We start from the raw sequence: 26,322 nt of genomic DNA on the forward strand, positions 1-26,322 counted from the left end.
GCAAGGTAAGTGGTTCCAAAGCTACCATATGCTGATGCACAAAAATCAAGGGAGCAGACAAAAAAATGATAACTCCAAACTCCACTACAAAATATATTAAGCTAAACTAAAATATTGTAGCTCCTAAAAAGGACAATATAGACTGTGTGATCATTGGCAAGGGGTGCATCTAGATCAGGGCTTCTCAAACTGTGGTCAGGACCACAAAGTGGGTCACGACCTATTTTAATAGGGTCGCCAGGGCTGGTGTTAGACTTGTTGGGGCCTGGGGCTGAAGCCCGAGCCCCATCACCAGGGGCTGAAGCCAAAGCCCAAGGGTGTCAGCCCTGGGCAGCGGGGCTTAGGTTATATGCCCCCTGCGTGAGGCTGAAGCCCTTGGGCTTCTGCTTTGGCCCTCCCGCCTGGGGCAGTGGGGCTTGGGGCCCCCCAACCTGGGGCAGCAAGCTCAGGCTTCGGTTCCCATTCCTGGGGTCCTGTAGTAATTTTAGTTGTCAGAAGGGAGTCACGATGCAATGAAGTTTGAGGACCCCTGATCTAAATACAAGCTATCCATAATACATAATAAAATATTAATATGCATTTTGAATAAATCTGTTGTTTGGGGTAAAGCTTCATATAGATGTATGGGACAGTGAGATCATCAGCAGTACACAACTCCCTTCCTGTTCATTAGTCAGATACGTAACTCTGGTATTCACGGTTTCTGAAAAACAAAGACGCTTGGTTTTTGCTTGTGCCTTATTAGCAATGTAAAGACATCTCCAAAGCTTACAACGCAAATGTCAAAAGAAACAAACTTTCTCACAGTAATTTGTTGGGTGAAAATGAAGAAATGATACCTTACTTTTCCATCCAAATTAGTTATAGATTTAAGTACACACACAAATTTTTGGCTAGATGTAATGGCACAAAAAAAGAAAAAAATTCTCTGCTTGTGCCCCTTTGTGGTCCTGGAATAGCAATGGAATCCACTGGCATGGACCACTGCACAGATTTCAGTGCAGATCCCATTGAAATCACTGGAACTTGGAAGAGATGCAGGGGTCTGTTCTTTTAGGTTCCGTTCAGAATCAGGGCCAATCTTTCTAAAACCAGAAATCCTGGTAGATGCAGTGGAATATATCTGATGCTCCTTGTACACTTGTTAAAAAGGTAGAAAAACTTAAAAACTGACTTAGAGAGCAACTGTTCAATTAAGATTTGAATGACAACTAAACAGGTTGACAAGGTGGATGCGGTATTATCTTTTATTGGACCAACTTGTGTTGGTCAGAGAGAAAAGCTTTCCAGCCACCACAGCACTTCTTCTGGTTTGGGAAACACCCAAGCTAAATACAAGGTGGAAGAGATTGTTTAACATAAATAGTTAACACATCTTTCAAGGGACCATTCAAGGAAAAGTGTATCTCATCCAGTGCAGTAAATGCCTCAATAATAATTATGTGGGTGAAACCAGACAACCACTACTCTCTCCAGTGAACTCACACAGGAAAATGACAGAAGTCAAAAACACCCTATCACCTGTGGTGAACACTTTTCACAAAACAATAACTCGCTATCCGACCTCTCAGTTCTCATTCTCAAAGGAAATCTACACAGCTTCAAAAGACGACTCTGGGAGCTTAAATTCATAACTTTGTTAGACACTAACAAAGATGGATGGAATAGGGACACTGGATGTATGGCATATTACAACAATCTATAACCCACTAACAACTCCAACCCCCCACCCCCAGCTCCTTCTCCCCCCCTCCTTCTGACTGAAGGGCTGTTAAAGGGTCACTCCACCTTGAATAATCCCTTGAAATGTGTTAACTACTTATCCTAAACAATCAGTTCCACCTTGTATTTAACTGTGACACTCTGGGCTTGGCTACACTTACAAATTTGCAGCGCTGCAGCAGGGTGTGAAAACACACCCTCTGCAGTGCTGCAAATTGCGGCGCTACAAAGCGCCAGTGTAGTCAAAGCCCCAGCGCTGGGAGCCGCGCTCCCAGCACTGTCCGTTATTCCCCACAGGGAAGTGGAGTACGGACAGCGCTGGGAGAGTTTTCTCCCAGCGCTGGCGCTTTGACTACACTTAGCGCTTCAAAGCGCTGCCAGCCTCAAAGTACCTTTCCCAGACCTGAATAAGAGCTCTGTGTAAACTGGAAAGCTTGTTTCTCTGACCACAGAAGTTGGTCCAATAAAAGATATTACCTCACCTACCTAATCTCTCAAATATCCTGGGTCTAACATGGCTACAACAACCCTGCACACAACTAAATAATTGAAACATGCAATTACCTGCTTAAATGTATGACTCAACGTTCAGAACTGCCCAGTTTTCCTGCCCTGCACAATTTGTCATTAAAGTACAAAATAGTTTTGGATATTAAGAGCCTTTGTTTAGACAAGCAAAACACCAGTACCACAACAGTGTAACCCAGAGACATCTCTGTGAAAATGTGCCCCTGTTAAAATCAATGATTACATTCCGGTGGGAAAATTTCAGTGTCTGAATTGCACAATCAATAAAAATATGCACCAGATAAGAAAGGAAACGGGGACACCCTTTAAGAGTCACATCTGAGAGTTCAGTTCAGAAATTACTAGTGGCTGCTCTAGGAGATACTCATGCTTCAGCCAAGAATACACATCAGAAATAAAATCCAAGGCCTGCTTCCTCCCACACCCATGGAACAATAGGAAAATGATAAACATTTTAGAGTGGGATTTTCATAAGCACTCAACACAGGCCTCACTCTACTCCTAGCAGTTAAGCCAAGCTGAGCACTTCTCAAAAATACCACCCTTGGATTTTTAGCCATCGTCTGCACCCAGAGACAAACTTATAGTGTGAGAGAGAACAGAAGGAGGGCTGATCCCATTCAACTAACATCATGTTTCCTATTTTAGCTAAGGTCTATATTGGCACACCAACCTTCTCCCTTCTATATCTGGTCTCTCACCCACATTTCTCCTCTTTGGATTGCTGCATTTTATTCCCCTGCAATGCCACTTTCCTCCACATTCCAGAGGAAAAGCGAAATGACATGAAATATAGAATCTCTAAAGCTAGTAAAGATTCTTTCATAGATTTTAGTCCTCTTTTCTCTGCTTCTATGAGTGCAAAGAGCACAACAGTTGAGGGGGAGGAGGGAGGGAGGGAGGAGATAAATGGATCAGCACAGAAGCTCAAGGTTCTGGTTTTGTCGCTCTTCCCCAGCGTCAATCCAGGATCTCTTAGTGGCTCCCATTACTTGGGACTTCTAGAACCAAACTGGAAAAAAACACTAGAAAAAGTACAATGCCGTACTGTACTGTACAGAAAGGTAGCTGGGACAGCTTCAAGGAGAGGCAGAGACAGCAAATTTCAGCTGAGTCCTTCTGCCTGCTAGTGTAAATATGTCAAAATGACAAGTGAACCCTTGCAAGAGTCACAGCTCATATACATATTTGTTCCTATGGAAGAGCTCAACTGGTCTGCACCACCTTGCATCCTCTTACAATACTCCTCCATACAATAGTCGTTGCGTCAACCCTTTCCCACCAACCCCTACACACTGCTATTATCTTTGGTGGGTCATTTTTATCACAGTAACAATTTCTGGAAAAAAAAAGTGTTATTAATTACCATAAAAGCACTAAACAACAACAAGTACACTGCATTCAAATAAAACATTTTTTTCTTTTGTAGCATATGCAAGAATGTGACAAGGAATTTAAGACTCTATGGTGGAAGTCTGCACATCTTGGTCTGTGGGAATATGTTCCTAATATGAATTATATTGTCCCTACAATTCACTGAAAAATGGGCAGCTTGAACAGCAGCAATGTTACATTCAATACATAGGTATACACATTCATGGCATATGACAACAATCTACAGTGCAGCACCAGTAGCAAATAATGAATTGTGTTGGTTACTCCTTCTGAGCCATCTTAATCGAAGTTATGAGGTTTGATAAATATGAAACATTAGTTTGGGGGGGTTCTTTTTTAAGAAAACAGAGGTGAAATGTACAAAGACTACTGGAATTCTCATTAGCAAGAAAATAAAAACAGTGTGGCCATTACAGTCTACAAGAGAAACCACAGGAAAAAAAAAAAACATTTCATACAAATTGTTGTGTTACTTTCACACCTGATTTACCTTCTCATTCAGTCGCTTGATTAATTCTTCAGCCTCATCATTTGCAGCTCTCTCTCGTTGGTGCTGAGCCTCCATTTCCTTCCTAGTCTCTAGATTACATTCGGCGGTTAAAGCCACCATCTTCCTCGCATACTCCTCCTGAACTTCATTCTCCATTGCAAAAAATTGCTTTTTGAGAATTGAACCCATCCTTTTCTCCACATTAGGAGAGAGATTGTGTCTGAAAACCATGTTCTTCATCAACACGGCAATCACCTCTTTGCACATCTGCATTCGATATGCTTCCAGATCAGCATCTGCACGAGTCAGATTTGCTACCTTCAAGCTGTAAAATATAGTTAGGAGTGCTTAGGGCTTCAGATGACACACAATTCCCATCACAAAAAAAAGTTAACTAGTACCATTAGATTTTATACTACTGAATGGCATTCAGATCAGAGCAGGAAGATCGCACAGTATTAGTCTAAGACCACAAATTTGTCAGAGTGAGTCAATTTCAATAGCATACCTTTAATGGAATCTGACTATTTTTAGATTTCAATTAGTAGTCAATAATAGAGAGGAAAAGAAAAATGAAAGAAAGATATTTTAAAAACATTAACATATCTCTCAGATTAAAAGCAAACAAAAACATCCTACAAATGAATGCTGTGAAGAGAAATACATTCCTAACAGATCAAATATTTTAGTGACTGTAAACTGCACAGACTTTATAAAATGATTCCAAACTCACTATCCACCCACAGTAATACAGGTCTTGCCATAAGTATTTACGCTTCTCTGAAAGCAACACGGGGGAGGGAAAAGCATGTGTTTTGATTAGTTGTTGATAAAACAAATTAATATAGCCATTATCTCTTTCACATGGAAATTAATCTAGTTCCAGAAGATTAGCAACAAAGAGACAAATAATATTTTCTACAAAAGGCAATAGGCAATAAATATCATGCTGCATGTGAAGAGACACTCATTTGTCACTGGAGTTAATTAATTCAGAAGGACAATTATCTTTTACAGCATATATCTTTTCTAAATGCCCTGCCTCTGTCATTCCTGCACTAGTTGGAAGTCAATTCAGTATTAGATAAATGGATTTCTTGTCCTTGCATGCCACTTTGCATGAAAAGATAGCACTGTATGCTTTTGCACACAGACTATAAATAGATTTTATTATACTATCACTTCTACGTGATTGACGATGTAAGTCTTGAACACATATTTGCAGCTTAAATCTGGTTAAGTGTGACTGATATAAAAATTAAACCAAAATGAAAATAAAATGTATTGCACATAATAAACATTTTTTCCAGTTATGGCAAATTACTGGTTTGATTGGTTCTTCAAGCTAAGTCTCTGATAAGTTTCAGATGAGACAGTAGAGACCCTGGAAAAGTTTGCAACATGTTTACTGTAATAATAAAATGCAGCTGTTTTACCTCAAAAAGCCTAAATATTAAATCCTACAAACTGTTCAGCCTGTTCCTCAAGCAATTCTTCATTTTTAAATTAAAAAAAAAAAAGATTTTAGTGTTTGTGAAAAGTAGTTGATCAACAGGACCTGAAAGCGAATTCCTCCATTTATCCACTGAACAGGTAAAGAATTAGCCGCGACAATGATGGCTTTTAAAACCCATACTACCAACCATGTCTCAACTGAAGGGAATATTATAATATTCAGTCCTTGGTCTCTTTGCAAATACTACAGTCAGCTGTACAACCAGTGCACACCAATCCCCATGGAATTAGATGCTGCCAATGACCCTATTTGCTCATATATTCAGAGTCTCAAATACGTTTAACTCTCCAAATATGGTTTCTTACTCTTCAGAGGATTCTGCAGAAACAACAAGTTTGCAACACACACAATGTTTGTGTGTATACGTGAATCCCCCTCACCACCAACTCAAAAAATAATACTATGTTAAAAGAATATTACAGTTACAAAGTCAAGCACTCAAAAGTTAGGAAATACTGAAATTAAGGATGCTTGTGCAATAGTTTGTGATCATGTAATTTAAGACATAATGCATATACACAAGGGGGGTTGAATTATCTCCCTGCTCTGAATTCTGGCACTCAGGGCCACAGCATCGGCTGGTTGCTGCGAGAAGCAATTGGATGAAAAGTTCTGGTCCAGCCCCTGTAGCCCCAGGATGAAGCATGATCAGTTGCTCTGTGAGGTTGATACATATACAGTCTAGTCAGCACATAGGAGCTAGGAGGGGATGGAGCATGCTCGGTGTAGATGGAATCTTCAGAGAATTTAGATGCCAAACTCTAATAAGTCTCCACTGAGCATGTGCAAACAGATTTGTAGAGGTTTATAATTTGGCCAAAATTGGGCACATTTTCACAGGGACAGCAAAAAGCACATTCTTGAAACAAAGGCCACTTCTCTGCCATGCTCCAAAGCAGTGGCTTTCCACCTTTCCAGACTACTGTACCCCCTTCAGGAGTCTGATTTGTCTTGTGTACCCCAAGTTTCACCTCACTTGAAAATTACCTGCTTACAAAATCAGACATAAAAACACAGAAGTCTCACAGCACACTATTAATGAAAAGTTTCTTACTTTCTCATTTTTACCATATAATTATAAAATAAATCAACTGGAATATAAATATTTACTTACATTTCAGAGTATTATATATATATATATATATAAATTATTGTCTGTATGATATTTTAGTTTATATTGACTTCACTAGTACTTTTTATGTAGCCTGTTGTAAAACTATGCAAATATCTACATGAGTTGATGTATCCCCTGGAAAACCACTGCATCCCCCCAGAGGTAAGTGTACCCCTGGTTGAAAACCACTGCTCCAAAGCATGGGGGAAGGCACGTGAGTGTGTCAATAAAATAGTTATGTAATTTTTTTTTTAACATAGACAAAACAAATATTTTTCTCTAACATCATTCTTGGAAAGGAGAAAGCCACTTTTGCTGAAATTTTCCAAACAAATTCAGACTTGGGCAGAATCTCATGAAAATGTTCAGCCTCAAAATAGCTACAGTTTGGCAAAGTTATACAACCCCGTTTTCAGATGCTTACAATAGGATGCATCAAGCAACCTCCGTTATAGGCATCGCTATGTGAGCCACCTAAAATATCTTTGATTTCTCTTGAAAATACAGCAGAAAATAGGTAATTCTCACAAAGTCTATTTCATGCTTCAAAGCTACTGGGCAGATTATCACTACTTAAAGGTCATGCTAACTTGGCCAAGGCTATGAATGCTACATTAGGTTCTATTATAATCTGCGATTAAAAAAAAATCCCCAGTAAAAAAATTAAATTTAAAATATCCATATATTTAACCCATTATTAGTTCTTTATCTGCTCAAAAGCTATGAGCTTGTCTCATATACGTTGCTTTTCTAGCCATCTCTCATCCTATTTTCCTCGTCAGAGGGGTACAGTGCAGCCAAGGCCAGCCCCTTTACCTTGCACCCAAACTCCTGGTATGGGGTCATGAATGCAGGGGTCATACAAAATGTACAGCTGCAGGGCTGTAAACTCTCCACATCTCCTACTGCTCTCTCTTCATTACCACTTTCAGTATTCTCTGAGGTGCCACAAAACAAGCCCTACACTCACCGGCTAGTGAGATCTGACAAGAGTACATCCCAGTGAGGTACGGCTGCAGGTATATTGTTCTCACAGTAACTGGCCTCTTGTGCTTTACCACAAGATCCTTTCACTGTGTGAATGCTTTAAAGATTCCTTGTAAAACACACATGCAAGAGGATTGTGTTAAGGTCACTGTATGAAATTTATCTCTGAAGTACACAGATTTCGTGTGACTAAATCTCAGGGTCCGGTGGCACCTTACAGACTAACAGATTTATTTGGGCATAAGCTCATTTGCACTTCATGCATCTGAAGAAGTGGGTTTTTTACCCACGAAAGCTTATGCCCAAATAAATCTGTTAGTCTTTAAGGTGCCACCGGACTCCTTGTTGTTTTTGTGGATACAGACTAACACGACTATCCCGATACTTAAATCTCAGGGTAACACTGTAGGATTGCCCCTTTGCTAAGCAGATTTTGGGGCCTTCCAGGTCAGTTTCCCATTTGATGCAGAAATTGGTGAGCGAAAGTCAGGGTTTTTTCTTAGTGTAATTTGAATATTTACAAATGATACACAAGTCCTGTTTCCTCCAACAGAAGCGGCCACAAATGACATGTTTACAGAGACACGAGCTAAGATATTACAGGTCTATTATAAATTGGCAGCTGAGCTTCTGTCTTTCTTGAAGTCTCCTGAAATCCCTCTCCTCTTCAACACATTATTCTACATCCCTCTCTTAGCCTCTGGGCTTTCCACCTGGAAATCCCTTTAGCCCAAACCTGCTCACTTCCGATCACATGGCTTCAAAACTTAAGCACTGTGTTAACCCTTCCTTTGTGCAGCTGCTTTGCAATATAAAGAAACCACTGAAAAAGATCAGACTTCCCAGACAATGGGTGCTTTACCCCTCAATGACTGCCTGTGCAATGCCTTTCATCTTGAGTGTCTCTAAATCAACTCATAACATGCATTGTATTTGTACTTTTCTGCATAGCAACATAAAGGTAAGAATTTTTTAGCATATGATGTTAAGTAACAACAGTACAAATTGCAACCCAACTAGTAGGAGACAAAAGATAAGGAAGAGCCTTAGCTTTGTACCTCCCATCTCGACTCCCCAGGCAGAGCAATTGGGCAGGCACACAGTGGGAGGGAGAAAGAAATGAGCTACTCCACAAAATGGAGCAAAGTAATTGATTCCTCCCCACCCTGCAGTCATCCACCATGGGGGGGGGGGGGGGGATGGTAACAAGGGATGAACTGAGTCACAACTCCTCCCTCATCTCCTCCTGGGGTAGCATGGACATGCCATATCCCAGCGTTGGCCAAACTGTGGCTCTTTTACAGTTAAAGTGTGATTCCCAGAGACCCATCCCCCAATCATTTTCCATCTACCAGATGGCGGGAGCGGGGGGTTGGAGCTTCTGCCCCGCGGCAGGGTGGTGGGGTTAGGGACTTCTGTCTACTAAGAGTGGGGGGAGGGGGCACAATTTAAAGGTTCAGCCTGTCCAATAGCTTGAGTCACATACCTCCAGGCAAATCCCCCCTCTTACCCCCAGCGGCCCCTCCTTTTAGCTCCCAGGTGTTAGCTCTGCATAGAAAGACCTCTGCTTTAGCACTCAGCAAGTGCCACTCACAGGGCTGAAGCTCCAAGACTCCCCTCCCCACAATGCTGAAGCCCCGGCAGGCGCACCCCGGCTCTGGAACTTTTGAAGATTGTCCTATGCAGCTAAGAGGGTCAGTAAGTTTGGCCACCCTTTGCTCAGGACTGGGGGCAGAAAGGACAATCTAGTCCCTTGTGTCTTGTACAGCAGGGAGCACACTGTTAGCACCTACCTACAAACCCTTAATAAATAATAAGGCAAGTAGTTTCAGGTGAAGTCCCCCAAAACAGCAATGTTTATTACTGCTTGGGTCATACATGCCTTTACTTTGAGGTACATATTTATTGAGAGAAAAAGTTCATAACCTGAGTGTCTGTGCATCTCTAGATCCAGACAGGTGTAACAAAATGCCTTGCTCTCTCTGTACTCTGCCTGCTCATCTTATTCATGTTTAAAAGGTCTCCCACCTCTGACTGAGCGAATTCACCATACCAAAAAATATGAAAGATAATGAAACACAATTGGCAGATGGAAATCTATTGATGAAAGAGATCAAAGCTCCTGTTGGACAAAGAGTGCAGTAAAGGACAGCACACAGAGATAGGTGACAGAAGGGGAAGGGAAATAAAAAAGTGAAAAGATGCAAAGAAAAGGCTGCTGCAAATATCAGTTCTAAAGATGTTTTAACTCACTTGAATAGCCACAAGGTTTAAAGCGCTGCCAGAGAGGTACTGAGATAGGAGAATCCCAGGTGTCAAACGTGAAGAGGTAGAGAGTGGCTGAACATTTGATATTTTCAATATCCCTGAGCATCTAATGAAAGAAGAAAGCAAAGCAACCAATGTCATGGAAGAACGGTGCTTAAAGTGATAAAAAATGAAATATTTCATTAATTATTAAAATAGATGTGTGTGTGGGGGGGTGTTAATCAGAGCTCATCACTCAAACTACAGCTAGTAATGGATATACATAGCCTTCTGGGAGATATAATTTTTGAATGTATCAGAGGGGTAGCCGTTTTAGTCTGGATCTGTAAAAGCAGCAAAGAGTCCTGTGGCACCTTATAGACTAACAGATGTATTGGAGCATGAGCTTTCGTGGGTGAATACCCACTTCGCTGGATGCATGTAGTGGAAATTTCCAGGGGCAGGTATATATATGCAAGCAAGAAGCAGGCTAGAGATAACGAGGTTAGTTCAATCAGGGAGGATGAGGCCCTCTTCTAGCAGTTGAGGTACAAAAAACAAGGGAGGAGAAACTGTTTTTGTAGTTGGCTAGCCATTCACAGTCTTTGTTTAATCCTGAGCTGATGGTGTCAAATTTGCAGATGAACTGAAGCTCAGCAGTTTCTCTTTGAAGTCTGGTCCTAAAGTTTTTTTGCTGCAGGATGGCTACCTTTAAATCTGCTATTGTGTGTCCAGGGAGATTGAAGTGTTCTCCTACAGGTTTTTGTATATTGCCATTCCTAATATCTGATTTGTGTCCATTCATCCTTTTCCATAGGGACCGTCCAGTTTAGCCAATGTACATAGCAGAGGGGCATTGCTGGCATATGATGGCGTATATTACATTGGTGGACGTGCAAGTGAATGAACCGGTGATGGTGTGGCTGATCTGGTTAGGTCCTGTGATGGTTTCGCTGGTGTAGATATGTGGGCAGAATTGGCATCGGGGTTTGTTGCATGGATTGGTTCCTGAGTTAGAGTTACTATGGTGCAGTGTGCAGTTACTGGTGAGAATATGCTTAAGGTTGGCAGGTTGTCTGTGGGCCGGCTCTGTTCAATATCTTCATCAACGACTTAGATATTGGCATAGAAAGTATGCTTATTAAGTTTGCAGATGATACCAAACTGGGAGGGATTGCAACTGCTTTGGAGGACAGGGTCACAATTCAAAATGATCTGGACAAATTGGAGAAATGGTCTGAGGTAAACAGGATGAAGTTTAAGAAAGACAAATGCAAAGTGCTCCCCTTAGGAAGGAAAAATCAGTTTCACACAGACAAAATGGGAAGAGACTGTCTAGGAAGGAGTACGGCAGAAAGGGATCTAGGGGTTATAGTGGACCACAAGCTATATATGAGTCAACAGTGTGATGCTGTTGCAAAAAAAAGCAAACGTGATTCTGGGATGCATTAACAGGTGTGTTGTGAGCAAGATATGAGAAGTCATTCTGCCGCTCTACTTTGCACTGGTTAGGCCTCAACTGTAGTATTGTGTCCAGTTCTGGGCACCGCATTTCAAGAAAAATGTGGAGAAATTGGAGAGGGTCCAGAGAAGAGCAACAAGAATGATTAAAGGTCTTGAGAACATGACCTAGGAAGGAAGGTTGAAAGAATTGGTTTGTTTAGTTTGGAAAAGAGAAGACTGAGAGGGGACATGATAGCAGTTTTCAGGTATCTAAAAGGGTGTTATCAGGAGGAGGGAGAAAACTTGTTCACCTTAGCCTCTAAGGATAGAACAAGAAGGAATGGGCTTAAACTGCAGAAAGGGAGGTTTAGGTTGGAAATTAGGAAAAACTTCCTAACTTTCAAGGTGGTTAAACACTGGAATAAATTGCCTAGGGAGGTTGTGGAATCTCCATCTCTGGAGATATTTAAGAGTAGGTTAGATAAATGTCTATCAGGGATGGTCTAGACAGTATTTGGTCCTGCCATGAGGGCAGGGGACTGGACTCGATGACCTCTCGAGGTCCCTTCCAGTCCTAGGATCTATGAATCTCTCCTCTTGCTCTTTCTTTTCTCTTTAGGCACTAAAGGATTGGCTGGCAGCGTGGTATTTTGGGTAAGATCCAAACCTATACTGACCTAGTGACGTGGCTGACCCTTTGGGGTCAGAAGAACATTTTTGTATATGTGAGCAGGGTTTAAAATAACTTCTCCCTGTACTGGAACTAGGTGCTGACTGGGAGCCAGAGAACTGGAATTTAATAAAGGGGGCTGTGCGATTTCATTTTTGCTTCTTGATAACCAGTGTGGGGGATCAGAAGCACAGTTTGTGACTGGTTGAGGAGAATAACTTCAGTGTTACCCACCAGTCTTGGGATATCTGCTCTGCTTTTTGCAGCCTGCCCTTGGCATTTCCAGTGGTCCACAGGTCACAGTATCATCTGCAAATTTTGCTACCTCACTGTTTACCCCTTTTTCCAGATCATTTATGATTATGTTGAATAGGACTGGGCTCAGTACAGACCCCTGGGGGCCACCACTATTTACGTCTCTCCAGAAGATGGCTTAGAGCCATCTTCTACATCCCTTCAGCTCCTCCAGTATAAACTCAGCACGGATGAAGACTAACACACTGAATACAAAACAGTCGTAAAGTTACTAAGAAACCATCTATGATTATCTGAGGATCCTCCAGCCTTGATCTGTTACGTCTGCCACTCCTTATTGCAAACATATTTCACTAGAAAATTCACAGACTGAACAAACCTTCAAAAAAAAAATGAAATACTGCAAGGCACTGATGAAATCAGATAGAGAATTCTTATGGTATACAGCAAAAATAACTTGGACAAGATGACAAACTGAGATAAGAGATTATTAGATAAAATTGATGCTCTTCTGGAAGGAAAAAATGGGAAAGTTACATGACTCATGGTAAAAATGTCAACAGACTAAGCTATAGATGTGCTAACAGGTGTCAACCTGAAAATCCTTTGATTCCCTATGGCTTACTGAACAGAGAAAAGGTGTTTCAATTAGTAAGTTTATCTCTTTAAAAACCAGGGCTTTGGAGCGGAGCCCGGAGCTCGAGCACAGAGCAGCTCTGGAGCAGTGGAGCTGCAGGTTTTTGCCTGGAGCTGGAGCGGAGCTGGAGCACAGCTCCAAAACCCTAAAAATTATTTAAGACAGACCCTCAGTTAAAGGTCAGTTTAGATTTCATATACATGAAGAATTATGAATTAATGGCTAGCTTCAAGAGTTCAGTTTTAGCAATAATACTAGTTATGCTACAACTATGGAGGAGTTATAATTCTGAATCATAGTCTTTATGGAACATGCTGAACAGTTATCATGCTGAATGGCGGCAAGCTGAGGTCACAATCCTGCTTCCAATGAAGCCAATGGGAATGTTGCCATTGATTTTTAAAGAAGCAGGATCAGCCTGTGATGATGTTAGCTTAACAAAACCACATACAGACAAATATTATAGTATTATACCATTTGCAATGATCCACTCAGCTCTCACAAGCTAAGCAGGGGTGCATTGGGGGAATATTTACATGGGAGACATCTAAGAAACACTAAGTGTTGTCAGAACTGATTAGAAGTGGCAATATTCCCCCATATCGGTGCCTAACAAATGCCCCACCTTAATAGAAAGCGGCACTATTTTACCAGAGGTGTCTGCTTTTAGATGAGACGCAATCTTAGCTCTCACTGCTTATAATCAAAGATCCAATGGCACTTTTTGGAAGAATAAGGATATTAATCCTGGTAATCTTGGCCAGATGCCACCTGTAATTTCAAATACTTATTTTTCCCTTCACCCTATAAACATTGTGCAGTTTCACTGTAACATATTAAACAACTATCACATTTCCTACTCTGATAGTATGAAATCTATCAAAGGCTCTTACGTAAATTAAGCTGTCATGGGATAAAGGGGAAGGTCCTTTCATGGATTGAGAACTGGTTAAAGGACAGGGAACAAAGGGTAGGAATTAATGGTAAATTCTCAGAATGGAGAGGGGTAACTAGTGGTGTTCCCCAAGGGTCAGTCCTCGCCCAATCCTATTCTATTTATTCATAAATGATCTGGAGAAAGGGGTAAACAGTGAGGTGGCCACGTTTGCAGATGATACTAAACTTCTCAAGATAGTTAAGACCAAAGCAGATTGTGAAGAACTTCAAAAAGATCTCACAAAACTAAGTGATTGGGCAACAAAATGGCAAATGAAATTTAATGTGGATAAATGTAAAGTAATGCACATTGGAAAAAATAACCCCAACTATACATACAACATGATGGGGGCTAATTTAGCTACGAGTCAGGAAAAAGATCTTGGCGTCATCGTGGATAGTTCTCTGAAGATGTCACGCAGTGTGCAGAGCGGTCAAAAAGCAAACAGGATGTTAGGAATCATTAAAAGGGGATAGAGAATAAGACTGAAAATATATTATTGCCCTTATATAAATCCATGGTACGCCCACATCTCGAATACTGTGTACAGATGTGGTCTCCTCACCTCAAAAAAGATATTCTAGCACTAGAAAAGGTTCAGAAGAGGGCAACTAAAATGATTAGGGGTTTAGAGAGGGTCCCATACGAGGAAAGATTAAAGAGGCTAGGACTCTTCAGCTTGGAAAAGAGAAGACTAAGGGGGGACATGATAGAGGTATATAAAATCATGAGTGATGTTGAGAAAGTGGATAAGGAAAAGTTATTTACTTATTCCCATAATACAAGAACTAGGGGTCACCAAATGAAATTAATAGGCAGCAGGTTTAAAACAAATAAAAGGAAGTTCTTCTTCACGCAGCGCACAGTCAACTTGTGGAACTCCTTACCTGAGGAGGTTGTGAGGCTAGGACTATAACAATGTTTAAAAGGGGACTGGATAAATTCATGGTGGCTAAGTCCATAAATGGCTATTAGCCAGAATGGGTAAGAATGGTGTCCCTAGCCTCTGTTTGTCAGAGGATGGAGATGGATGGCAGGAGAGAGATCACTTGATCATTGCCTGTTAAGTTCACTTCCTCTGGGGCACCTGGCATTGGCCACTGTCGGTAGACAGATACTGGGCTAGATGGACCTTTGGTCTGACCCGGTACGGCCTTTCTTATGTTCTTATGATAGCTGAGTTTCAGTGGTGGATGAAATGTGCAGCTTTTGTAGGAACGAAGTTTGTACGGTCATTCAGGGTACAGAGCTAAAAATGCTGTGTGTGTCTGCATGTGCTTATGCGCACACACTCCCAGTATGCAGGTATTAAAATATTAATAATTATTTATATTGGGGTAGTGTTTAGGAGCCCCAGTCATGGGCCAGGACCCCATTGTGCTAGGTACTGTCCAAACATAGAACAAGACTGGCCCTGTCCCAAAGAGATTGCAGTCTATAATAAATGTTTCCAATGTATTAAATCCAGAAGCTTTGAGTACTTCTGTTTTGGTGTCCAAACTGAAAGCAACTTTCAACTTAGAAATTTCCGATTTCTAATTTGGTGACTTCAAACTCTAGATGTAACAACAATCTGATCTTTTACTCCTACTTTCCATCTGAATTCTGTGATAAAAAGAATCCATTTCCTTAGTGGCAAATTAAATTGAGATGTACAGTGAGAAATTTACATTTAGAAGGAAAAATTGAACTTCTAATATAGGAGTAAATTGTTTTTGACTTCCCTGCCAGTGCTCTCAGGAAATGGTTTGATCCTATCCTCCAATATATTGCCCTCATTACCCTGTGCCATGAGAGAAAATCAACTGCAGTGCATACGTATTAGTTAGTGATTTGCCGAGATAATTGGCAATGTGTATCATGTATCCGAAAGTAGGATCAACTGCCATATTCAACTAGAGTTTTGTCTACATCAAGGGAAGGCAAAAATGTACAAAATGAGGCTAAATAAAGTCAGAGCAAGGGTAACCTGTTGGAAACTCTAAGATACCTTTGAAAAAATGGTTATTTCAGGGGCTTTGCAGCACTCATCACACTGAGGATGCGATCAGCCCCCTCAGCTCTCCTTTCATTCTGTTTCAGACATAACAGAGAAGACCTATAACAATTCTGAACATGATTTCCTACTGCATACTATTACAACATACATATAGTTTATTAAGCTTCCTCTTGTTAGCATTCATTGCCAATGATCTAGCACTTGGAAATATAAGCAGGAAGGGATCTACTGAGAATGTAAAACACCTATATTAGTGGCATATCTTATAATGGGCATCCAGGGTATGACAGACCACCAGGCCAAACTAGATAAGTACCTATGAAGTACAATTAGGTACCTATGAAATTTCTTGATGAAATATTTAAAAAAAAGTTTGGTTCTCAAAGCTATTCTCTTGACATTGCAACATGTCCATATTCCAAAGATGTCCCCATACATAAATACTGATCCAGTGCTCCTAGTTTATTTATAAACACACGCTTATTTGATACAGTTGTTACAAAAGACCAAAAAAACCTCTGCCATTTATGAACTCCTGAACCATCTCCTCAGCTGTGTATAGACTGTGAACAAAACACCAAGTCCATTCCAATACAAATTGAGAGGAGAACATGAATAACTATGACAGGTGTACATGTGTAGACAGACAGGCACACGCAGAGAATGGATCAGTGAACCAAATCTAAATACAATGCACGAAGGCCATATTTCTGGCAAGTTGAAAACACACTGGTTAATATTCATGCTACGTATAGCCCACCTCTGAGAAGACAAATTCCCTACCTGAATAGCCCATCCTTTGGGAGGGAATAACGACAAAGCTAGTGTTGTGCCAGGGAGCCTTAGACCTACTCCTAAGAGCTGGGCTTAAGAGTAGGCCATCTCCTATACACATCTTATAGCATTAACACATGAATAAAAGCTATGCACTTGCTCCTTCATATCCTGTTTTCAATGAAGTCAATAGCAAAATTCCCAATGACTTTTGATTGGGCCCAAGATGCTTGAAGCTGAGAAACATCTAGTTAAACTGCTCTCTAACCCAGAACTAGTTCATGTCTTCCTCCGTGGACAGGAGATGGGCTCCCCGGGTGGGGAATAAGATGCACACAAAAGTTAGGCATGTTTAATCAAAACATGAGCCATGAATATGAATTTCACCCCAATTCTGAATATCAGCTATTTGTATAATATCTCCTGTTATACAAGTACAGCCTGATCCTCCACTGCCGTACATCTTGCAGAGCCATTTACTGATATGCAGAGTGGTGTAAAATTCCCCTTCTAATTTGGTAGCTTTATATACCCACTTTGCAGCAATGTGACAACACAAGATGTAAGGGATCTTAGATGCTACAATAATACAAATAAATAAATAAACAAAGCAGTGGAGAATCAGGCCCCAAGTAACTAGAATTTGTTTTTTTGTTTTAATTTGGTGTAAAGAAGACATTCGTTTTCAGTATAAAGTCCATTGAAATTGCAGCTGTGACAGTTCAGTAGTAAAACACAAATGCGATTGCTCTATTTTCAGCTTTTTAAATCTTCATCCTTGAACTGGACTGCCCCACTTTAATTATCTACCCTAGTATTAATTTGTGTAGATGTCCACTGATATTTATAATTGGTCACCAAAAGCCTCAAGAGAATGTTTAAAGTTGCATCCCACAGACCAAAGACACCAAAGACACTTCATACCCCGAAGATGGCAAAAGATATCAGTACACAGTGAAGAAACCCCCAGGCAAGAAAAGAAAAATGAAGTGCTTTGTAAATAACAGACTGGTGAACTACACCTCAGTCTACCATATATGGACAATTAAGTTGGCAATCAGCTAGAAACCACGAGCTGGACCAGGTTAAACTGTCATTTAATTTGAATTTGGCTACTGTTTAAAAGCAACTGTATTATTGCTGTATTACTTTATTATTGTTGCTGTACAATATTTACACTGTGCATTACATTGCTAAACTTTAACCAACACACAAGTAAAAATCAACAAACAAATGGCAGCAAACAACATGAAGGCAAGAAAAAAAATCAAATTGGTAAAGTAATTAAGTTACACAGTAACTATAAATTGGGTAAATAAATTCCCTGTTAGTATCAGCCACAATTTGGGTCAGTGATACTGCGTACTAAGTAAGATATATGTTATGCAAAACAATCTTGTTCAGTGTCTGGATAACAACACTAAATCGTAACACAGCAATATTTAATAAATAGGCTACTGTCCATTCAGTAGGTTATCTGGAAGACAGCATCCATAAGAAACACCCAGATCTACGTCAACTACTTGTGTATCATAGAACAATGCAACCCATGGAACAGAGAAGCTAGACCTTCCTGCCTTGTGAAGTTTACTAGAAGGTGACAACCAGCAGTAAGGATAACCTATAACATGAATGGACAGTACTGTGTAGTAACTAATTACAAAACATTTATATATAAAGGCCTCATTTATAATGTCACTACTCCAAATTTCCGTCTTACTTCTCATACACATAGTACTATGGGACACACCATAACAATGCTTATCCCAGTATTTCAAACACTCAGTCTACTACTAATGATGATACAGGTGATAACTGTAATTGCCCTAATAGGAGTGCATTGCTATCTGCGGCAGCAAAGTAAAAGGGCCAGACTACAACAGCAGATTGGAAAAACATTGTTCTGCTTGGAAATAAGGCAGTGTCCTATTTACGCATACATACTATACATATATATCCATATGCACTACACTTTTTCCTCTGAACCCCAAATGAAACAGAAGAAGTGGGCAGGAAAATCTAATTTTCTCTATCTACTTGGAGCAGTCTCTCTTTCAAAACATGGGATTCCTTTGATAATACAGGCCACTTCTAAAAATAAACTTATTTAAAACAAAAGATCCTTACTCCAGAATAGTTCAATGTGTTAAGATACAGGAAGCCTCCTCAAGATAGCACCTATCAGAAGTAATAAGCATAAAATCTAAGTTTGTTTCCTATCGCCAAATGAGATTTTGTTGACGTTTGTTCATTTCTGTCACAGAGAATTCTCTATTTCCTTGACCATTTTCATATCATAATATAAGATTATAGTTCATAGAACAGAAGTATAATATTGGCTCATGAGATACAAAATGCTACAATATGCCCTGACGGGCATCTTGTTTTAATTAAAGAAATGGAATATGCCATACCTGTCTGAAAATGCATAAAGACATTGAACACAATTAAAGAGAAAAAGCAATTAATCTAAAATAATTGTGGAAGTTATTTTGGTAGCAATTGACAAGAAGTTCTTTCATAATTTCCCTTTAGGGAATACAAAGTCTGTCTTGCTTTTTTCCCCACTGGGAAATGCTGGTTAGCTAGCAGAAGTTTTGTTAAAAACAAACCAATGAAATCCCATACAAATCCCCTCTTTTCCAAAACATCCCCTAAAATCCACAAAGAATGTCTGTACTGTCAACCGCAGACAATAAGACTAATTCTATAGAAGGATGATGTGGGACATTGTCAACAGCCATAACTCCTCCACTGCGAGAGTGTCAGAGATAAGGTAAGCAAGCACCAACAGGATCAATACTTGGATGAGAGAGCTCCTGGGAAAAAAAAAACAGGTGCAACAAGGTTGGTGATTTATTAATGAGACACTCTGTCCTCCGAGATGATACTGAACCAGTGCTCCAGAAGGATATTAGAGGAGAATTCTGTTGCCAAAGGGTGCTGTCTTTCAGATGAGATGTAAGACAGAGTTATTAAAAATCGTATGATCCTTTCTCATCCGCCCAAGAGCAGTGGAGTTAGCTTGGGTGTCCAGACAAATTCCAAATTAGGTAATGACACTCTGTTAACCTAAAATTTCCAGTGCCATTTCATTCAAAGAAAGCCTTCTTCATGAATGGCCCTCACCTGTTATGCTGTGTTGATGTGTGCTCATAAGCAGATGCTCTGTTTCACCCCAGAGGGGGATGCTGTGCGCTTGTGGGAAGCAAAGTGATTCTAATGGAGTTTATATACTGTATAAATTAGTTAATAAAGTTTGTGAAGCATGCCAGAATCCTAAGAGACTATACAGTAAAGTGACAGGAAATCCGCAAACCATCAAGCAAAGGCTTATCAACTGGGATATGTGTGTGCAGGTATGGAGTGTGTGAGTGTGTTTGAGTGTGTGTGTGTGGAGATCCAGTACAGCAGCAAGAGAAGACCAAACCTTTCCACATTGGTTCTTCTGGCTTGTATAGGCCTTTCCCCCCTGTTATTTTAGGCACCATAGCCGGAGCAAACCATTATATTCTTGTTTGGATCTTCAGAGGACAGGGCATTCTTTGCATTTTTGTTTTAAAAATCAATCGCTAACTCACCCACCACTTGCAGGGTAATATTTTCATAGAATCATAGAATATCAGGGTTGGAAGGGACCTCAGGAGGTCATCTAGTCAACCTCCCTACTCAAAGCAGGACCAATTCCCAACTAAATCATTGTAGCCAGGGCTTTCAGAATCATAGAATATATGGGTTGGAAGGGACCTCAGGAGGTCATCTAGTCCAACCCCCTGCTCAAAGCAGGACCAATCCCCAGACAGTTTTTTACCCCAGTTCCCTAAATGGCCTCCTCAAGGATTGAACTCACAACCCTGGGTTTAGCAGGCCAATGCTCGAACCACTGAGCTATCCCTCTCCTCCATCATTTTGTCAATCATGACCTTAAAAACCTCTAAGGAAGGAGATTCCACCACCACCCTAGGTAACCCATTTTAGAAATCACCACCATGACTTAGGAGCCTAGGGGTACATCTACACTACCCGCCAGATCAGCGGGTAGTGATCAATCTATCGGGGATCCTTTTATCACATGTAGTGTAGATGCGATAAATCGATCCCCGATCACTCTCCCAGCAACCGCTGAAATCCAGCTCGGTGAGAGGCAGAAACAAAGTCAATGGGGGAAGCCGTGGCGCACCGGGAGGATGCGAAGTAAGTAATTTTAATTCGATCTAAGATACGTCAACTTCAGCTACACTATTCTCGTAGCTGAAGTTGCGTATCTTAGATTGATCCCTGCCCCGTGTAGACCAGGCCTAAGTTACATTGGGTATTAAGTCACTTACATGATTTACCTGCATAGTCTGCCCTGTGACCAACCATCACTCCAAACAGCCTGTCACAAGGACTTCTTAGAAGACCTCCTCTGGTCCAATGGAGCTTAGCTACATGAACAGTATAATAACTCTACTATTGTTGTAAAATACTTTTCTTAAATACTATGATAAAAAACCCAGTTAAAATAATTATACAGATTCAAACTGTCCCCCTGGGGAAGGGTGTTGGGAAAAGGGAGAGACAAATGAGGGAGTGCAGCTATAAGAACATAGAAATGGAAGGGAATAGGAAAAATAATTTGGGAGGAAAGAGGTGAAGGGCAAAGACAGACAAAGATTTGTTTAAGCCAAAGAAGAATATTAAAATATCACATTTCTAAATAATGAACACAAACCGAGGCTTTAATCCACTGTATGATTCTAGTTACATGAACATTCCCATTTTCAAGAATATTTACCTTTCTCAGTTACTTTATATCTGAGGAGTAAGACATTAAAGAGTCTATTTTTTTTCAAATTAGCCAAATATTTCTCATTTCCAAATGAAATATACTAATCCTAAAATGAGCTACAAAGATATTTCATCCTGCTACTCTTAACAATCACAGCAATTTTCTCAAAAAATAATCTAAGTTACTATATAGCTAGAACAGACAAGACTGCTGTGCAATTTACAGGGATAAGTATCCACATTATCACCGCATTACACAAGTCAAGGTTTCATTTATTTCACTTCCTTTTTCAATCTGAAACAAAATATAAGAAAGGCAATGATACTGCTCATTAGGATTCTGCAAATTTTTAGAAAAAGAACAGAGCCCTTCCCTGCCAAAGTATCAACATTCCAGCACTCTCATAACTTTGCTTTCGGTTTTTACAGACATTATTCCATTTTTATTTTATATTTGCAGAATATTACCTGCCACTTGACTTTCAGGAAGGTCATCATGAGATCACACAAACAAATCCACTCTGTTCTCACAACAGATCTTTTTCAAGTTCTGCCGGAGAAAAGAGATGACCTTTAATAGCTGTGTGTCTGTCATATAATCCTGACCTCCCTTTCAACAAAATAAGCAGGATTCCTAGCTGCTGACTACTGCCTTTTCTGACTCCACATACACAATATTTTCCTTTGAAAGCTGAAAATTGTTCCTTTTTAGATTCTGATCCAGGTATTTAAAGAAAAACTAAGAGCATGAAAGTCAATTTTTTCCCCCCCAAGAAATACTGCTGCACAAAAATATATGAACCAGGAGCACATCCTTTTTCTGTGTAGGAACAGGGCCATGCTGTTCTAAAGGCAAAACGTGCTCAATAATTATAGAATAGACTCTCTACAACAGTTTTCTGTGCTCAGAAAAGTGCCCTTTGGCATGGTGAATACTGTACACTTAAGGGGCTGAGACCAGAAATAGTGGATCTGTTCTTTTAGCAGCTTAATGAAGGGCTTTGCCTACACAGGGAGTTCTGGCACCGTAAGCCAAGGTGTGAATCTACTGCACACTACCTTGCCCCTCACTAACTCGTCATGTGGACCCTGCTACAGGCACAGTAAATGTTTCATGGGAGTACATCAAAGTGTACTATACAACCTCCAGTGTGCGGTAGGGTGCATGAGGCCATTCAGTGCACAGCAAACTAGTGCGCTGAAGATTCACATCCTGGCTTGCAGTGTGCTAACTTGCCATGTAGACAAGCCCTTACAGTGTGTTTGACTCAGAAAACATGTGCCTAGGATCTAGATTGAGCTGCAATTTCTATATAAAAGGCAATGTACAATATGCCTGCATTAGTTACCATGGATGCCCCATTATTAGCTTCAGGTAGTGCAGACGTGTGTCTGAAAGGAATCTATTAGAGAGAACTAAAGGGCAGATATTCAGTATCATGCATATGAGATGTTTTGTTGATGTGAAGTATAATGCAATAATAGTGACTTCTTACTCTTCTAAAGCTTGAAGCATGTTCTTGGAGTCTTCAAAGGCCAGTATCTCAATGATTTGGTCATTCATAATGATATCTTCATTAAAGGGATCTCCTGAATTAAACTGTGAATACTCCAGTTTGTGATCTAGAGTAAGATCATATCGTATCTCCTAAGTAAACACAAAAAATAAACGTTATATTATAGCAGATCAACCCTTAGTGTGGATACAACTCCTACTGTTGTCAGTGGAAAGACTCCCATTTACTTCAGCAGAAGTTTGTGTGGATGCTATGTTTTGGTATATAACCGAGCTGGAACCTAAATGATGAAAACAGTCAATGGAATTAAGGCTCTTAGGCTCCTAATTCGGTTAAGCATTGCAATGCTAAGCACTGCAACACCTGAACACCTTTAAAAAGGCAATAGGAGTCTATCCATTGGCTTCAACAGGCTTTGGACCAGCCTCAGTGAGTTATTTTCCACTCAGTCTCTAGGACCATTCTATTTGTATTATGGTACATACAACCTTTTATCTACACTTGTTGAACAAAGTCACACATAATGCTACGTTTGCAGTGTTGTTGTACTCGTATTGGTCCCAGGATACCAGGCAGGTGACGTGAAAAGGTTGGTGAGGTATATCTTTTAAATGGGCTAACTTCTGTCGGTGGAAGAGACAAGTTCTGGAGCTGTACAAAGCTCTTCTTCCGCAGACCTAAAGAGGATCTCTGTGTAGCTTGCTTCCACCAACAGAAGTTGATACATAATTCTATGAAAGAGGAAAAGCAATTTTGCTACTATGCAGTACCTATGGAGTCCCTTGAGATTAAGGATTAATAAATTCACCAGACAAGAAAACTTTTATAAAACCTCTGGTTCTGGGACGATTCTGTTACACTTTTATGATTTCAGCATCAAGCCTTGTTCATAAAAGAGAGACTGACTTGAGCTATTTTCACTTACTGTGATTTCTTCTGAATGAAGAGAAATCAAAAGGTTAATAGAGACATTTTTCAAACATGATGCTCACAGATAAGTATGGAAGTTTCTCTCTCTTAGTAAGCCATTATTTTACAATAAATACAATCTTTATTGTAAATTTAAATAGGATACATGTCCATCCTTCTCTTTACCACTTGTAGGACTCTCCCAGCAGAAACTCATGAGACACAAAAGTTAAAAAAAGACATGGAAAGAATTGTTTAGAAAAGGTGAACTGCAAAGACAAAATAACAGTACTTTGTTTCCTCCCCTCCCTTTGCTGCTCCTTTCTGATACATAAAAATGGCTTTGCACTCTTTTCTCTTGAAGGTTTATTCTGTAATGTGGAGGATTATAGTTGAAATATTAGATCATCATCTCCAGGTGAACATTAGTCTAAATTTATGTCTACAGTTGCAACTGTACCTGGTACGTGTGCATTATTGTTCCATATTCCCCTCCCCCATTGTTCACATCTGAAGCCCTGAAGCACAATCCTGAAGGACAGCATAGTGCAGGAAAGCTAGTATGCATGAGGGGTGTGCGTATATATGCCTCCAATGTGGCATGGCCTGGGTGCTCTTCAGAGCTGAGTGAACTGAGACTACAGTAAGTCATGACCCTTTCCTCAATCCCGCTAGCCTCACTGTACGAGCGGATGCCAATCAGGGCAGGGAGAGGAGGCAGCAGGGACCTCAGAGGAAGAGGAGCACATTATTCTGCACTTCTACCCAGTGGACTCGGTTGAGGAAGCCTCCCCTGAGGAACCTCGAGCTGCAGCAGGAATCAGAATCCAAGGCTGGTAAGGATTTACTCCCTGAAAATAGCCTCTCTTGCTCCGGTAATACATGCCTGAAGCCACCCCCCACTCACCACGCCCCACCCATGCTCCACCACGACATGGTCCCCAAGCAAGATAGCTGTAAATCAATGATTTTATTGAAAAACCATGAACCATCATAAAGCATTTAGAAGAAGCTATAACAGATTATTAATATGCAGTCACTGTGTCCCTGTGTCTGTGCATTTCTTAGTCTGAACAGTCACTGGGTCACATGGACCAGAGGGGAAAATGGAGGGAAAGAGGGGACCTGGTGGGGAAAGAACCGTTTTATGACATTTACGATTGTCCAAAGACCCCAAACCACCTCTCTCCACACCCTCTTTCCTTCACCTTCCAAACAAGAGCTGCATGGAAGGAGAGTGGGGGTGGGTTGGAGGTTTGGGTGAGGGCCTGCCTAGGTCTGGGAAGGGAAACGGAACTCTTTTGTTTGTCCGAGGAAAGTCAGTGTTCCATCTCCCTGTGACCACTGCAAATGTTTATTACTGTTCCCAGTCCCTGGTGTGTGGCCTCTTCCTGTGCTGAGCCACTCCGCAGAAGCCAGGAGAAGTGGGGGTAGCTGACTGAAGCATCCACTCTCATGGTTCCAAAATCACAGCACCCCGTCCTTTAGATATGTAGAGGCAACTGGCTTGTGGTGCTAATCCAAAAGTTCTGGGACGAAAATACACTTGTGGTGCTATGTTTCCATGTTCCTTTCAAATACTGTTCACAGGAGCCAAAACTTCCTGGTGATGAAGTGGGGGTTGGGGGATGTGTTGATGTTCTCTGTGGTTCTTTGTACCTCTTCCGCTAGCTGAGAATACCGTCAATTTCCTCTCAAATTGCCTGCCAGTCCTGTAAGCATAATTCAGCAAATTTTCAGTGTAGAAGAAATTCAAGCTGGTTCTTCAGGTTTAACAACAGGTCAAATGTACTTGGTCCACCTTCATAGCTCACCACATCTCTCCACTGAGCAAGATGTACAGGGTTGACCGTCAGCAGGAACATCTCTCCGGCACTGGTGGCTAGGTGTCCACCACAGGACTGGAAAGCCACTTCTCTTTTCCATTCCGATACCTTGAACACTTATGTTCTCCAAATGATGGCCAGCCTTTAATGAAGAAATAGGTAACTAGTACAAGGCACTGAACCCCATACCAACTGGCCCCTTGATACACTGTAAACTGCAACATTTTAACAACTGTACTTCACTTTTAGGCTTAGTTGTTTCCTGGTGGGCTACAAAAATAGTCTGAAGGAAGGAGGCTGTAACAGTAGCATTTCTCGGATGCTAAAAAGTATCAATATTGTGGCCTTTGGCAGCAAAGCTATATGTCATGTCGCGGGGGAGTTCTTAGGTTCCTTCAAAGGAGAAAGGACAGAGAATGCTAAGCTTGTGTTTGACTTGCCAGGACATTCCAATGCTAACAGGGAACCCATGCCACCAGAAGGGCAGGAGTGGCATTGCAGAGGAAGGCTGAGCAGGACCATGGAAGACCTGCTCATTGGCACTGACAGAGGAGTCAGGACCAATTCGAGTGTGTTAGGTCAAGGG

General features: G+C 40.8%; 1 protein-coding gene across 11 annotated transcripts in view; it reads right to left on the reverse strand.

Moving 5' to 3' along the window:
* EVC2 (EvC ciliary complex subunit 2) overlaps positions 1-26,322 on the reverse strand; it is a 150,040-nt gene that overhangs the window by 74,360 nt on the left and 49,358 nt on the right. For 8 of the 11 annotated variants that reach the window (XM_039540430.1, XM_039540429.1, XM_039540425.1 and 5 more), the window contains 2 exons: positions 22,981-23,132; positions 4,127-4,460 (listed from right to left, as the gene is read on the reverse strand). In XM_039540430.1, coding sequence (XP_039396364.1) covers positions 4,127-4,460; positions 22,981-23,132 — 486 coding nt within the window. The remainder of the gene's footprint in view (positions 1-4,126; positions 4,461-22,980; positions 23,133-26,322) is intronic. The other 3 variants (XM_039540427.1, XM_039540426.1, XM_039540424.1) reach the window with 1 other exon arrangement.

This window comes from Mauremys reevesii, linkage group 5 (assembly GCF_016161935.1).
Source record: "Mauremys reevesii isolate NIE-2019 linkage group 5, ASM1616193v1, whole genome shotgun sequence".
In the NCBI taxonomy this organism is placed as follows: Eukaryota; Metazoa; Chordata; order Testudines; family Geoemydidae; genus Mauremys; species Mauremys reevesii.